Source organism: Ipomoea triloba, chromosome 1 (assembly GCF_003576645.1).
Source record: "Ipomoea triloba cultivar NCNSP0323 chromosome 1, ASM357664v1".
NCBI lineage: Eukaryota > Viridiplantae > Streptophyta > Magnoliopsida > Solanales > Convolvulaceae > Ipomoea > Ipomoea triloba.
This window is the reverse complement of record NC_044916.1, coordinates 26,095,786-26,111,330: the sequence shown is the minus strand read 5'-3', so window position 1 is coordinate 26,111,330 and position 15,545 is coordinate 26,095,786. Positions and strand designations below refer to the sequence as shown.

General features: G+C 40.3%; 2 protein-coding genes across 5 annotated transcripts; both read left to right on the top strand.

Moving 5' to 3' along the window:
- Positions 1 to 593: 593 nt before the first annotated feature.
- LOC116026800 (phosphoenolpyruvate carboxylase) lies at positions 594 to 6,243 on the top strand. Of its 4 annotated transcripts, none has more exons than XM_031268202.1 (11): positions 594 to 750; positions 1,196 to 1,380; positions 1,981 to 2,372; positions 2,549 to 2,633; positions 2,714 to 2,936; positions 3,290 to 3,393; positions 3,499 to 3,586; positions 3,708 to 3,862; positions 4,050 to 5,048; positions 5,261 to 5,647; positions 5,728 to 6,243. In XM_031268202.1, the coding sequence occupies exons 2-11, from the start codon at positions 1,213 to 1,215 to the stop codon at positions 6,019 to 6,021; spliced, it is 2,895 nt and encodes a 964-aa protein (XP_031124062.1). In that variant the 5' UTR covers positions 594 to 750; positions 1,196 to 1,212; the 3' UTR covers positions 6,022 to 6,243. The 4 variants fall into 4 exon arrangements, with proteins under 4 accessions (XP_031124062.1, XP_031124072.1, XP_031124067.1 ...); XM_031268212.1 differs by having other exon boundaries at positions 621 to 750; positions 1,202 to 1,380; XM_031268207.1 differs by lacking the exon at positions 594 to 750 and adding an exon at positions 977 to 1,105.
- Positions 6,244 to 10,113: 3,870 nt separating this feature from the next.
- On the top strand, positions 10,114 to 10,948 carry LOC115999335 (anther-specific protein LAT52-like). Its single transcript, XM_031239194.1, has one exon. The coding sequence runs from the start codon at positions 10,240 to 10,242 to the stop codon at positions 10,738 to 10,740; it is 501 nt and encodes a 166-aa protein (XP_031095054.1). The 5' UTR covers positions 10,114 to 10,239; the 3' UTR covers positions 10,741 to 10,948.
- Positions 10,949 to 15,545: the final 4,597 nt, after the last annotated feature.

Sequence of the window (15,545 nt, the reverse complement as noted above, 5' to 3'; positions counted from 1 at the left end):
TGATTTGGTCAAAAATCAGTCAAGGTAGAAAGGCGGAAGAAAGCCGAGGAAGCATACTCGGAAGAAGTCAAGAAGAAGTAGTTGGATCCGAAGAAAAAGAAGTCATTTTTCAGAAAAACCAAACTATTTTTCTTTTAACCAGAAATAATTTTCCGTTAACTTCAATTTTCCACCATTTCCCGGAAACTCTGAAAATGATATCCTGAAATCATTTTTTGGATTTCCAAACTCACCCTAAAAATTAAAATTTTTAGTACCACCCAAAATGGTTTTATATGGACTTTTATTTGGTTTTATAAACGATTAGAACCCCAAATGGCCAAATCACATATGACCAATTTTTGTTTTCAGAAAAATTATGATATTTGCCGGAGATAAAATGATAATTTGAAAAAATTTAGGTGACAATGTGAGAAATTGTGAAAGAATCTTTTGGTATATTCTACATTCCAGTCTGCAGACTATAGTTAAGTCGTGGTTAGGACATGAAGAGAAATCGTAGATTAACCCAAAGTCTAAGCTGCAATTTTCATTTTTCAAAGCTATAATTAAACAACGAAAGATGCCAATCAGAAAAAAAGGAAAATATTGAAAAGAAAGCAAAAAAATAAAAGATTTGCCTTTTGTGAGTCTATTTATAGCCAGTTCATTCAGTCCTTTATAGATCACTACGCCCCACCCAAGGCTATTGAATATTGATCTTCTTCTTTCTTGCTTTGCTTTCTTTCTTTCTACCATTTGCAGATTCAGGTATTCTTTCTTGATTTCTGGCATTCCCAGTTCTCCATTTCTCAATCATCACTCACATCTCTATGCAACATATACATACACTTCCCTTGCGTGTATTTCAGTAAAGTTTTGACTTTTGAGCAAAATATATTGTCTTGTTTTAGCTGCATTCCCTGTTTTTATCAAGAAATGTGGCTCTGAAATGGATAAGCTTATACTTATGGTCCCCATATTTTGTCTGGGTTTCATTCAGGGCTTTAGCAGTAGTATGTGATTGGTGTAAAACTGTGAAAAGTTGTGATCTTTGTATGCCAAATTGCCCACTCTAGTGCTATTAATATATTTTGCAGAAGGATCTTTGGTGAATAGTTGATTGGTATAAAGCTGTGATCTTTTGCTTATTGTTCATTTCATTTGAATTTTATTTTGTTGGATAGATAGTTAAAAAGTGGTTTGTGGAGTGTAGGAGCAGACAGTGAGAAAATGGCTGCTCGAAATCTGGAGAAGATGGCCTCAATTGATGCCCAATTGAGGCTTTTGGTGCCTGGGAAGGTCTCAGAGGATGACAAGCTTGTTGAGTATGATGCTTTGCTTCTGGATCGGTTTCTTGATATTCTTCAGGACTTGCATGGAGAGAATCTCAGGGAAACGGTAATCGCTTCTTAATCTTGTTTATGATTCTGGAGCTACTTTTTAAGTATCTTTCAGTCTTGATCTTGCTACTGAATGAGTCAATTTAGGATTATAAATTACTAATATATATGGTTTTGCTTGGTTTAAATGGACAAATGTCACCATCTGAATTTAAATGTGTTCATACTGTTTTCTGAAGTGGGGAAAGGGGTTTGACGAAACTCCGATTTGATGTTTGATGGTTAAGATTGGGGTTTTACCTAGTTTCATTTCAATTGAACAGTAGCACTTGTTAAGACATGGGCCTTGAAATTGCTTTTTGTATCAGAGGAATATTGTAGTGCCCTTTGTTTTTTTATGGTAAAGATTGGATTTTTACCGAGTTTTATTTAAATTGAACTGTATCCGTTATTAAGAGAAAGATCTTGATATGTTTTTTATATCAGAGGACTAGAAGACTATTGATGGAGTACCGTACTATCGTGCTAGTATTTTAGTTGTGTTAAAGAAACCCATACTGGATTGGTTTTCTACTTGTAACTCGTATGTTAGTAAACTGTGAGAATAGACAATTTTGTAAATGTTTCAAACCTGAATTGTCTTTTTACCTGACCGCAGGTCCAAGAGTGTTATGAGCTCTCAGCCGAGTATGAAGGTAGGCACGACCCCAAGAAGCTGGAGGAGCTTGGAAATGTGTTGACAAGTCTAGATCCGGGGGATTCCATCGTGATTGCAAAATCTTTCTCTCACATGCTTAACTTGGCTAACTTGGCCGAGGAGGTTCAGATTGCCTATCGTCGCAGACAGAAATTGAAGAAGGGGGATTTTGTTGACGAGAACAGTGCAATAACTGAATCCGACATTGAAGAGACTCTCAAAAGGCTTGTGGTGGACATGAAGAAGTCTCCTCAAGAAGTATTTGATGCATTGAAAAACCAGACGGTGGATCTTGTTTTAACTGCTCATCCTACGCAATCTGTCCGGAGATCATTGCTTCAAAAGCATGCAAGGTTCGATTATCATTACCCGACTCATTTTGTTATGCTATTTATATAAGTAGGATGACTATCAGACTATGTGCTTGTTCCCGTTATCCTTGTATTTTGGTAAATGATCTGATTTTCAAGTTTCAAATGTAGCTTGGTTCGCTTTTTTCCTTTCTCTTATCGAACTTTATGCATTTTAGGATCCGGAATTGTTTGGCTCAGCTGTATGACAAAGACATTACACCTGATGATAAACAGGAGCTCGACGAGGCTTTGCAGAGGGAGGTAAATATCTTTCCTTAATGCAATTCTTCTTTCAATTATCTTCCCCTTTCCCACAGTTCAAATGGTTTTCATTCTTGCAGATTCAAGCTGCTTTCCGCACTGATGAGATTCGAAGGACTCCCCCGACCCCCCAGGATGAAATGAGAGCTGGGATGAGCTACTTCCATGAGACGATTTGGAAGGGTGTTCCAAGGTTTTTGCGGCGTGTTGACACAGCTCTTAAAAACATAGGAATTAATGAGCGTGTTCCTTACAATGCCCCGTTGATTCAATTTTCCTCTTGGATGGGTGGCGATCGTGATGGTATAATCCCTAACTTTTTGATAGTTCTTCATTTAACATATGTACCTCTGCTATTGTGCTATCCTATTAAAAACTTTGAGGTTCTAATCTCTTGCCTATAAATATAGTCCAATGTAAAAGAAAATTATATCTAACGTACAATTTTCTTGAGTGGATAAAGAAAGTAAATTTCCTTATTGCCTTTTGGAGTTTTGGCCCTTTATTATTTTGATGAACTTCAAACTCCTCAGTTAAATTGTTCTCGCATATGCAGAAAGAACCTGTAAAAAAAATGAAATCTTTTTTATGTTTACAGAAGCTAAGATATTGTTATACCTCCCGCTTTTCATACGGGGTTTAATGTTTACTTGCAGGAAATCCACGGGTGACTCCCGAGGTCACAAGGGATGTTTGCTTACTGGCCAAAATGATGGCAACAAACTTGTACTATTCCCAAATCGAGGATCTTATGTTTGAGGTATTCCATGGCTGCTGCTCAATACATTTAAATATACATCGGATATTTTATTCTAGACCATGACTTTATGCTACTACACCAATTCTAATGCTCGTTTCCTGGCAGATGTCTATGTGGCGGTGCAATGATGAGCTTCGTGCTCGAGCAGATGAACTTCACCGGTCATCAAGGAGAGATGCAAAACACTACATAGGTAACTGGTCAAATACTAATTCCCGTCCAAACGACCAAACCTCTCCATTGTTGGTGAAATGTCATATGAACATCTTACTATGTCTACTAAACATAATATATATACTTTTTGTGTGGTGCAGAATTTTGGAAACAAGTTCCACCAAATGAACCATACCGTGTTATTCTTGGTGATGTGAGGGATAAACTATACCAGACTCGTGAGCGTACTCGCCAGTTGTTAGCCCATGGACACTCTGATATCCCCGAGGAGGCAACATTCAGTAATGTTGAGCAGGTTAGTATGGTTTTCCATTTTTATGTCCTTTCCTAATTTACGAGCGTTCTAGTAATTACTACTTATAATTGCAACAGAAAAAGATACTGTAAATCCTCTTGAAATTTCTATATTCCAGTCAAGCATGTATGCAATTATAACCATTATGGTTAGGGATTGCTCATTAAGTTTAATAAATTTTGTGTAGTTCTTGGAACCTCTAGAGCTGTGCTACAGATCTCTGTGTGCTTGTGGCGATCGACCCATTGCAGATGGAAGTCTGCTGGATTTTCTGAGGCAAGTTTCCACCTTTGGGCTCTCACTGGTGAGGCTCGACATTAGGCAAGAGTCGGATCGCCACACAGATGTCTTGGATGCTGTGACTACGCACTTGGAAATTGGTTCGTATCGAGAATGGTCTGAAGAGCGTAGGCAGGAGTGGCTTCTGTCTGAACTGAGTGGCAAGCGGCCTCTATTTGGACCCGATCTTCCAAAAACCGAAGAGATTGCTGATGTATTGGACACATTACATGTCATAGCAGAACTCCCACCGGACTGCTTTGGGGCGTACATAATCTCTATGGCCACTGCTCCATCTGATGTGCTAGCGGTTGAGCTTCTACAGCGCGAATGCCGGGTGAAGCAGCCCCTAAGGGTGGTCCCACTTTTCGAGAAGCTAGCAGACCTAGAGGCTGCTCCTGCTGCTGTTGCCCGCCTTTTCTCGATCGAGTGGTACAGAAACCGGATAAATGGTAAGCAAGAAGTCATGATTGGGTACTCGGACTCTGGCAAAGATGCTGGCCGGCTATCTGCTGCCTGGCAGCTATACAAGGCTCAAGAGGAGCTAGTGAAAGTCGCGAAACAGTATGGTGTGAAGCTTACTATGTTCCACGGGAGAGGTGGCACAGTTGGACGAGGAGGCGGCCCGACACATCTTGCTATATTGTCCCAACCACCTGACACGGTTCATGGAAATCTCCGCGTTACTGTTCAGGGCGAAGTTATTGAACAATCATTCGGGGAGGAACACCTGTGCTTTAGGACACTCCAACGCTTCACTGCTGCTACTCTCGAGCACGGTATGCATCCACCGGTCTCTCCAAAACCAGAATGGCGTGCACTTATGGATGAAATCACCGTCGTTGCCACAGAAGAGTACCGCTCAATAGTCTTCCAAGAACCACGATTCGTGGAGTATTTCCGCCTTGTAAGTCTGCTTGGAAACCAATGCATTATAGATTTGGCAATGCGTTATCAATTTTTATACTTGTTAACAGTCCCACACTGAAAAAATGCAGTTTGGCCCATGTGCATTATAACCCAATTGAGTGACCTTGGCCTAATTTTCGATTATAACATGGTATCAGAGCCTCGGATGAGTTAACACAATACCATATGTTTCTCTATTTGTAACTGCAGGCCACACCTGAGCTAGAGTATGGCAGGATGAACATTGGCAGTCGCCCATCAAAGCGTAAACCAAGTGGAGGCATTGAATCCCTTAGAGCCATTCCATGGATTTTTGCGTGGACGCAAACCAGGTTCCACCTCCCCGTTTGGCTAGGTGTTGGTGCAGCATTCAAATGTGCTATCCAAAAGGACATCAAGAACCTCAAAATGCTCCAGGAAATGTACAACGAATGGCCATTCTTTCGGGTCACCATCGATTTAGTAGAAATGGTGTTCGCCAAGGGAGATCCCGGGATAGCTGCACTGTACGACAAGCTTCTCGTTTCAAAGGATTTATGGTCATTTGGCGAGCGCTTGAGGTCCAACTTCGAGGACACAAAGAGCCTTCTCCTACAGGTAATTATTTCTTCTTGAAAACTATTGTATTACTTTACTCTTTACAATGAGCATACTAATTCACATATATTCTTCGATAGATTGCTGGACATAAGGATCTTCTGGAGGGAGACCCCTACTTGAAACAGCAACTCAAGCTCCGCGATTCCTACATAACAACCTTAAATGTCTGTCAAGCTTACACCCTGAAACGCATTCGTGACCCAGACTACCACGTCACTCTGAGGCCCCACATCAGCAAAGACTATGTCGATTCCAAGCCCGCTGCTGAGCTCGTGAAGCTGAACCCAATGAGCGAGTATGCCCCCGGGTTGGAGGACACCCTCATCTTGACCATGAAGGGTATTGCTGCTGGAATGCAGAATACAGGTTAAGCTACTTTTTTTTTCCAGTTGTTTTCTGGTATAAATAACAGATGCTGTTCCTCATCTTATTGATGAATGTTTATCAGATAATGTACTATTAAACCTCCCGGTAGAAAGCGCAACGCTTTACTAGCATGTAATAACTATATACTGAGAGTATTTGCTGAAGAATTGAATGATTTTGGACATGGGTATATATAGTTCACAGAACTATTTCATATTTCCTGTTTATTGATCCAGTTGTTTTCTTATTGTTACACCCTATCCAAGATGACAAGAGATAGTTCGAATTCTTGTCCTCTTGATTTGAGCCGGTCAACTATGAAAAACCTAGACTGATTTATCTTTATTGGCTAGGTCAAAAAATGAGATTTATCCAAATTCCAGACACACACTCGGATAGTAGTTGTGGGTTTCTCTCGTCACCAAAATTGAAAAGATGACAACATAGTGGGCAAGATCCAATTTGTGATACCAAAATATGTCAACAAAATCCATAACATACTAAGTTACTAACACCAACAAAGTACATGAAACAGATCACAATTTGATGTTCATCATAAATATCATATCACATTATGCCAAGTTCAGAAAAAGATACATAGCCTGGAGTATACAACTGCCTACTAAGACTAATTAAAACTGGAACCTTCAAACATGATACTTTCAAATTTTATTTGAATATGGGTACTTTATAAATTTATTTCTCTAGCATCTTCAAAAAAAAAAAAATTATTTCTCTAGCAAAAAAACCTTTTAATTTGTTTATGGAGCAACTAAAAAAATACCCAAAAGAAAACTACATCATATAAGAAACTCTTACCGGGCATGCGATACCCAAAGGATCCTACTGCAAGATGTGTTGAAGAAATAAATGAGGGTTTTTGGATTTTTGTGGCTCCGTTCTTATAAATAAATGAGATTCTATCAAAAGTATAAGTACAATATTTAAAACAATACCTAAAATATATGATTTTTACTTCAAGTTATCTCTGCAGATCCCGGGCTTGAGACATAATCTGTGCCCTTGGGGAAACAAAATGGTATTGTCATGTTCAATTAATTAGGTCCTAATTATTAGGAAAGAGAAGTGATTTGGGATAAAACTAATGTGTTTTAAGATTAATCATTGTTGCAAAATTCCCAGCATAACGCTAGGCGCCACTAGACCGAGGCGAATTGCTCCCTAGGCGGTCTGCCTAGCACCTAACTCGGCCAACTGGGCTGAGTTGGCGGCCAACTCGGCCGAGTTAACTCGCCTAACTCGACAGAGTTAGTCAAGTTAACTTGAACGAGTCAGTCTTGTTAATTTTTTTTAATATTTATATATATTTAAATTTATTTATTTATATAAGAGAAGTAAAAGATATATATAATATAATACATGACATACACCTACACACATGCATTATTTTTTGTTTTTATAGGTCGCCCCCTAGGTACCGCCTAGGCACTTCCTAGACCGCTTAGGCGCTAGGCGCTAATCTACCGTCCGACTAGCGCCTAGCGCCTACTGCAACCATGGAATTAATTATAGATTTTTTTTTAATTTCTTAAGTAACTATGTCAAAAATAAATATTGATCCCTCTAAAAGTTGAGCCATGTGATGTTGTCCATCTTGCATGCCCTAAAATTCGACCATGTTGTGGAGCACAGTGCTATGTGAATCATAATAAAAAAAATACTTTTTAATATACTAAAAGTACATTATTTGTATATTGAATGTATATTATACAAAATAATGTACTTTTAGTACACAAATAATGTTTTTTTTCTGAATGCAATATATATTTTTAATATATACTAAAAGTAAATTATTTGATAGTAGACTGATGCATCTGAATACCTCGTTTAAACTCCTATTATTTTCACTTAAGTGTTAACGTTTTTGTTTTAAAAAAAAAGTGTTAACGTTTTAAAAATAAAAGAACTCCATAAAATATGAAAAAGAAAAAGAAAATATTTTAAAAAGCAATTATAATGCTTGCTTGCGCATGTTATCTACAATTTTTTTTCTATTAAAAAGGTGTAATTTGGATAAAAAGTTGTTGTTTATTTATTTTATGTGTGTACCAAAAAAAATTTTTATTTTTATTTTTTAAGGCTCATCGTCGTCTTTCCAAAAGCAAGAAATTGGAGCAATCAAACTCACTGTCGTCATGCCCATTACCCATCAGTGGTTATATCGTGGACTATGGTTCAAAAACGACACCTTTTTTTTTTAAGTAAATCATTACCCATCAGTGGTTATATCGTGGACTATGGTTCAAAAACGACACCCTTTTTTTTAAGTAAAGAAATAGTAATCGTTACATCTTAACGGAGCCCCGTAAATAAAATTACAGTTTATCTCATGGTGATGGATGGGCAGTCCCTCGTTCTTTTTGGGCATTGAAACAGTTCGTCATGGTGATGGTTTGCTTCTTTCTCAGTAGCGTTACATGAACGACATTCTCAAGCGAGCAGGTATGGTTGACTGTAAGCCTTTGGTTACTCCTGTATCTTTGGTTCAGGTAGATGTTGTGTCTTCCGTGCCATATGATGATTCGACGCAGTACCGTAGTCTGGCCGGTGCCTTGTAGTATCTCACGGTGACCCGATCTAATCTTGCATTTGCGGTTAATCGATTGTGCCAGCATATGCATCCTCCTACGACTGCGCATTGGGGTCTTCTCAAGCGGGTCCTTCGGGTCAGCAAGTCACACTCCTCTAAGCTCCATGCGTTTTCTGACTCGGATTGGGCTGGTGATCAGGGTGATCGTAATTCGTAAGTCTACGAGTGGCTTTGTGGTGTTTCTTGGTGCCAACCTTGTCTCTTGGGTTTGTCACAAACAGTGAACTATGACTCGATCTTCGATTGAGGCTGAATACAAGGCTCTGGTGGATGTCTTTGCAGAGGTAATGTGGCTCGTCTCTCTTCTGAAGGAGCTTGGTCTGCCTCCATCTACTACGCGACGCTGTGGTGTGATAACCTGGGAGCTACCTATCTTTGTGCGAATCTTATTTTTCATGCTAGGACGAAGCACGTTGAAATTGATTATCACTTTTTTCGTGATAAAGTCTCCAAGAAGGAAGTACAAGTTAATTTTATCTCAACAAAGGATTAGCTCGCGGACATCTTCACTAAACCTCTCTCAAGTGTTCGGTTCTCTTTTCTTCGTGGCAAGCTCAATGTTGTTCCGGCTACTCATGAGCTTGAGGGGAGTGTTAGGATTGTATTAGAGTTGTGTTCTAGTAGGCTACTACTACTGTGTCTATATACCCTTTGTACTCATCATGAACTATTATTCAATACACGTAACATTGATCCGGTCTAGGCTCAAACTATTATTCTATATACCATTAAAGCAAATCTTCCATACATATAAATCACAATGCAGTGCACGTAGTAAAACAAATCGTTTATACATTATATATTTGATTATTTATTAAGCTTTATTACTTTATTAGTTATTATTGTGTTTAAAAAATTATAAATGTATTAATAGATGTTTAAATTAGTCAAACTATTTTAGTATACACTTATTAATTTTTATTTAAATTTAAAAATTTTCAAATTTGGCAGGCCCGCCAAGGCTCGTAAGCCTATTGTGGGGTGAGTTGGGTTGACCTCCCTTAGTCTCATAAAAAGTCCGCCCCTACCATATGGTGGGCTTTGGTGGGGTGGGGGGCTGCCCTGCCGGCTCATTTCGACAACTCTACAGATACCATGCATCTTCAATGTTGATGTGTGTATCATGGTCTACTCATTTTCTAAAAGGCAAAAACTTATGTGAAACCATGTTACAGGTCTCAATATGTGAGATGGGTTGAATCTTTGATTAATGAGATCAAATATCTGACTCAGTAATTAAAAAAAAAACTTGACCTATTAATCAAATATCCGACCTGTCTATATGGATTGAAGCCCGTGACACGGTCTGACACAAGTGTTACTCATTTTAAAATTAACCAAATTATGAAATATTATTTGTCATTAAACAGTTTTTCCTTAATCCATTCCCTAATAAAATGGGAATTTTTATTACCTTGAACACAACTTTTCCTGAAAACATATGTAAAATAACAACCCAACCAAAATGCACTCACAACCATCAGCTTCAGGGCTCTCTAATACTATAAAACGCCCACAAATCTCCCATTACCAAACCGTGGAACACATCAAGAGAAGAGAAGTACACCTACCAATCAATAAAACCAAACCAAAGCAAACCAAGAAAACAAAAATGGCAAGGGCCGCTGTTGTTGCACTCATCTCCGCTCTCTGCACTCTGGCCCTTGCCACCACCTTCGTCCACTGCGCCCCCGCCGAGAAATTTAGCGTCCGCGGCCAGGTCTACTGCGACACCTGCCGCGTCCAGTTCCAGACCAGAATCAGCGAGTACATGGCGGGCGTGGTGGTGCGCTTGGACTGCAAAAACATAGACAATGAGACTTTGACGTATAGCGTGCAAGGCGAGACGGGGCCCGACGGGAAGTATAGTTTGAGCGTGGATGGAGACCACGAGAACGACATGTGCGAGGTGACGGTGGTGAAGAGCCCCAAGGAGGATTGCAAGGAGACCGTGGCGGGGCTGGAGAAGGCCCGGGTGGTTTGCACGGATAACGTTGGAATGGACGGCTCCGTTCGCTATGCTAACCCGCTGTTCTTCATGAAACGCAAAGCGGATGAGCGGTGCCCCCAAGTCTTGAAGGAGATCGATTTCTTCCCTAATCAAAACATGTAATTTTCTTTCTCGTCATCAACTACGTAACAAACAACAACAACAACAACGTAACAACCCTTATTAGTTGCCCTTGCCTTTTAGTGTCAACATCATTGACTACCACTTCTCTTCTTCTATGTATTGTTGCGCCCGCGGAAGTGGGATAGATCAGATTGCAACAATAATTTGAGAAAGAAAAATAAATGAGACACAGATTTTACGTGGAAAACCCCTAAACAAATTAGGGTAAAAACCACGGGCAAGGGTAGAAGAATTTCACTATGAGAAAATAGGAGTTACAACCACTCTCTAACTAACAAGGAGAAAACAAGGATAATTCTCTCTTGCTAGGAAGGAGAAATACACTCAACAAACTCTCTAATATCTCTAGTATATGAGGGAAGAATAGAATGATTTGGGATGACTAGAATGACAAATGACCTCCCTATTTATAGTTGTAGATTTGGGGTCATTTTGTAATTAGCCTAAAATGTAAGGACCAAACAATAAATATTTTGTTCAACAAAGTTTGTCTACCTAACATTCTTGTTCAAAGTTGGCAACTTCCTAATTTGGCTGCTGCATGGATGTTGCCTAACTCCATTTGCCGACAATCTCCCACTTGAAGATTAGATTGTAACAATCATATCTTCACACCATTCTTTCTACCTTGCACTTTCCATGTCGCTTACATCTCTATCAGGCCACAGGAAGATCGACACCAAGTAAACTTATCAACATTGATTACCTTTGTTAGGAAATCTGCTACGTTGTCCGTGGTATGGATTTTCTGCAAATCTACTGTCCCTTCTTCCACCTTCTCTCGGATGAAATGGTACTGCACTCGTATGTGTTTCGTCCTTGAATGAAATGCAGGATTCCTTGCTAGATGCAAGGCACTCTGACTGTCACAAAACAAAGAGACAAACTCTTGTTTGTGCCCGAGCTCCTCCAATAGCATTTTCAACCAAATTGCTTCTTTACTGGCTTGTGTAGCTGCTACGTATTCTGCTTCTGTTGTTGACGTAGCCACAACTGCTTGCAGTTTTGAAACCCAGCTTACAGCTCCACCAGCAACTTTGAACACATATCCTGTCGTAGATTTACTTTTATCCAAATCCCCTGCATAGTCAGAATCCACATACCCGTTGATAATAAAGTCTGATCCTCCATAACATAATGCAACATCTGAGGTCCCCTTGATGTATCTTAGGATCCTCTTCACACAGTTCCAATGCTCTCTGCCTGGATTCGCCATGTACCGACTAACTACTCCCACTGCTTGCGCAATGTCTGGTCTTGTACATATCATAGCGAACATTAGACTCCCCACCGCTGATGCATACGGTACTCGAGACATCTCCATCCTCCCTTCTTCATTGCTAGGACTCATACTTGAGGATACTTTGAGATTAATAGGAAGAGGGGTAGAAATTGGCTTACAATCTTGCATGCTGAAACGTGACAAGATTTTCTTTAAATAATTCTTTTGAGAAAGCCAAATCTTCCTATTACCTCTGTCTCGGTGAATTTGCATCCCTAGAATCTTGTTTGCTGGTCCCAAGTCCTTCATTTCGAATTCCCTAGCCAGTTGTGCCTTCAATTCATCAATCTGATCTTTGTTGGGGCCTGCGACCAACATGTCATCTACATACAACAGCAATATAACAAAGTTATCTTTTCCAAACCTCTTGAAATATGCACAAGGGTCTGCATTCAGTCTGTTGTATCCAAGGCACATGATGAAGGAATCAAATCTCTTATACCAACACCTTGGCGCCTGCTTTAAACCGTACAGAGATTTGTTCAACCTGCAAACCAAGTTCTGATTCTCTTTGTCTTCAAATCCTTCAGGCTGGAGCATATATATCTCTTCTTCAAGATCTCCATGAAGAAAAGCCGTTTTCACATCTAGCTGCTCTAGATGTAAGTTGAATGTAGCACACATCGCCAAAACTACACGAACTGTTGTTAGTCGAACCACAGGTGAAAATATTTCATTGAAATCAATACCTTCTTTCTGAGCATATCCCTTCACCACCAGTCTTGCACGATACCGCTCCACTTGATCGTCACCATTCCTTTTGATTTTGAAGACCCATTTGTTACCAATTGGCTTCCTTCCTTGTGGTAGTGGCACAAGTTCCCATGTATTATTTTTATGGAGAGCTTCTATTTCTTCCTGCATTGCTGCCGTCCATTGAGAAACATCTGAGCTGTTTATCGCCTCCTGAAAGGTTGATGGCTCACCATCCTCTGTTAGAAGGCAGTATGCAACATTCCCTTCCATAACATAATCTGAGTGCCAAGTGGGACGTCTTCTTTCACGGTCTGATTGACGAGTTGTTGGAGCTCTAGAGCGTTCTGGTTCTGGTTCCTCGTGCGCCGGTTCTGCTTCAGAAGAATCTTGTTCAAATTCCTCCTCTACCTGTATCTGAGTAGTTTCTGGCTTTTCCTTTTCCGTGCTATCATCAACTTCTCCTCTTTGTAGCTTGTCCTCTACAAAGATAACATCCCTGCTGATGACAACTTTGTGGGCAGTGGGATCCCACAAGCGATACCCCTTTACTCCATCAGCATACCCCAAGAATCTACATTTCCTGGACTTCGGATCCAACTTTGTAATTTCCTGGGCATTGTACATTGCATACACAATGCTTCCAAATATATGGAGGTTTGAATAATCAACAGGCTTACCAGTCCACATCTCCATTGGTGTCTTCAGCTCGATTGCAGTTGATGGAGCTCGATTCACCAAATAACAGGCGGTATTGACTGCTTCTGCCCAGAATGATTTTTCTAAGCCCGCAGCCCTCAACATTGCTCTTGTCCTTTCCAGCAAGGTTCTGTTCATCCGCTCTGCCACTCCATTTTGTTGAGGAGTGTATGCCACCGTGAACTGCCTTTTGATGCCTTCCTTCTTGCAGAAGTCATCAAATTCCTCACTTGTATATTCCCCTCCATTATCTGTCCTGAAACACTTGATCTTCTTCCCGGAATCAAGTTCCACCCGTGCTTTGAAGGCTTTGAAAGTCGCAAACACATCTGACTTTCTCTTGATAGGGTACACCCAGCATCTCCTAGAGTAATCGTCGATGAATGAGACAAAATACTTTGCCCCTCCTAGGGATGGAACCGGTGCTTGCCACACATCAGAGTGAACCAATTCTAGAACAACCTTGCCTCTAGAATTTGATGTGCTGAATTTAAGACGATGCTGCTTACTTGTTATACAATGCTCACACAAAGGAAGTGATACCTTTGTTAACCCCGGAAGTAGCTTTTGCTCCACAAGAATCTTCATTCCTTGTTCTGACATGTGCCCAAGTTTCTGATGCCATAGCAGCGTAGAGTCTGGACTACATGCGGCAACCGATGCCTCTGCTTCTTGCAAAGTCTCTCCCTTCAGCATGTATAGATTTGCAGCTATCTTCTCCCCTTTCATCACCACAAGCGCTCCTTGGAAAATCTTCATGACTCCTTTCTGTGTTTCAATCTTGGTTGCACTATTATCCAATATTCCATAGGATAATAGATTTTTCTTCAGGCCCTTCACGTGCCGCACATCCTGAACAGTTTGGACTGTTCCATCGTACATCTTCAGCTTGATGGTTCCAATGCCGATAATCTCCAAGGCATGATCGTCGCAGCTGTACACAGATCCTCCTGAGATTGGTTCATAATGATAGAACCATTCTCTCCTTGAGGTCATGTGATATGTGGCTCCCGAGTCTATGAGCCATATATCCGCGAACCTTTTTCTGCCTTCCCTGGCTATTGGTGCTTTGCAACAAAGAGCACTTCCATCATCTGAGGTACTTGCAACATTTCCTTGAGGATTGGAATTCTGAGGTAAATTCCAACAATCTTTCTTCAGGTGACCCTTCTTTCCACAGTTGTAACACTTTAAATTCTTCTTACTTGATTTTGATCTACCACGACCACTGCTTTGGCCACGTTCTGTTGACCTTCCTCTCATCACCATTAACGCCTCTGCCTGTTGCAGATTGACTTGTCTGTCCTCCTTGTTCTTGCGCCGACTTTCTTCTTCAAGAACCGCAGCTGCAACATCATCGAAGACTAGATAGTCTGTAAGGATGTTGTTTGTTAAGTTGATGATGAGCTGATCATACGAATCAGGTAGACTCTGAAGTAGAAATTCCGCACGCTCCTGTGGCTCTATTTTACAGCTTAGAGATGTAAGCTGGGAAAATAGAGTATTCAGCGTATTTAAGTGTTCCGTCACTGAAGTAGATTCTGACATACGAAGAGTATATAATTTCCTCTTAAGGAAAATTTTGTTGTGCAGTGACTTGGCCTCGTACAACCGGTTGAGGTGATCCCAAATCTCCTTGGCCGTCTTCTTCTCCTCGATGCTTGACAATACTCCATCTGCTATTGATAGATATAGATCCGCCATAGCATCCTCGTTCATCTCGCTCCATTTTTTGTCATCAGTAAAATCCACCGGCCTTTCACTGATAGCCGCTAGACAGTTGTCTTTCCTCAGGATAGCCTTCACCTTCAATTTCCACAATGAGAAATTTTTCCCATTGAATTTTTCAATCTCAAATTTCGCTGCCATATTGTTCTTGAAACAAATTCTGAACAATATATCTGAAGGCTCTGATACCAATTGTTGCGCCCGCGGAAGTGGGATAGATCAGATTGCAACAATAATTTGAGAAAGAAAAATAAATGAGACACAGATTTTACGTGGAAAACCCCTAAACAAATTAGGGTAAAAACCACGGGCAAGGGTAGAAGAATTTCACTATGAGAAAATAGGAGTTACAACCACTCTCTAACTAACAAGGAGAAAACAA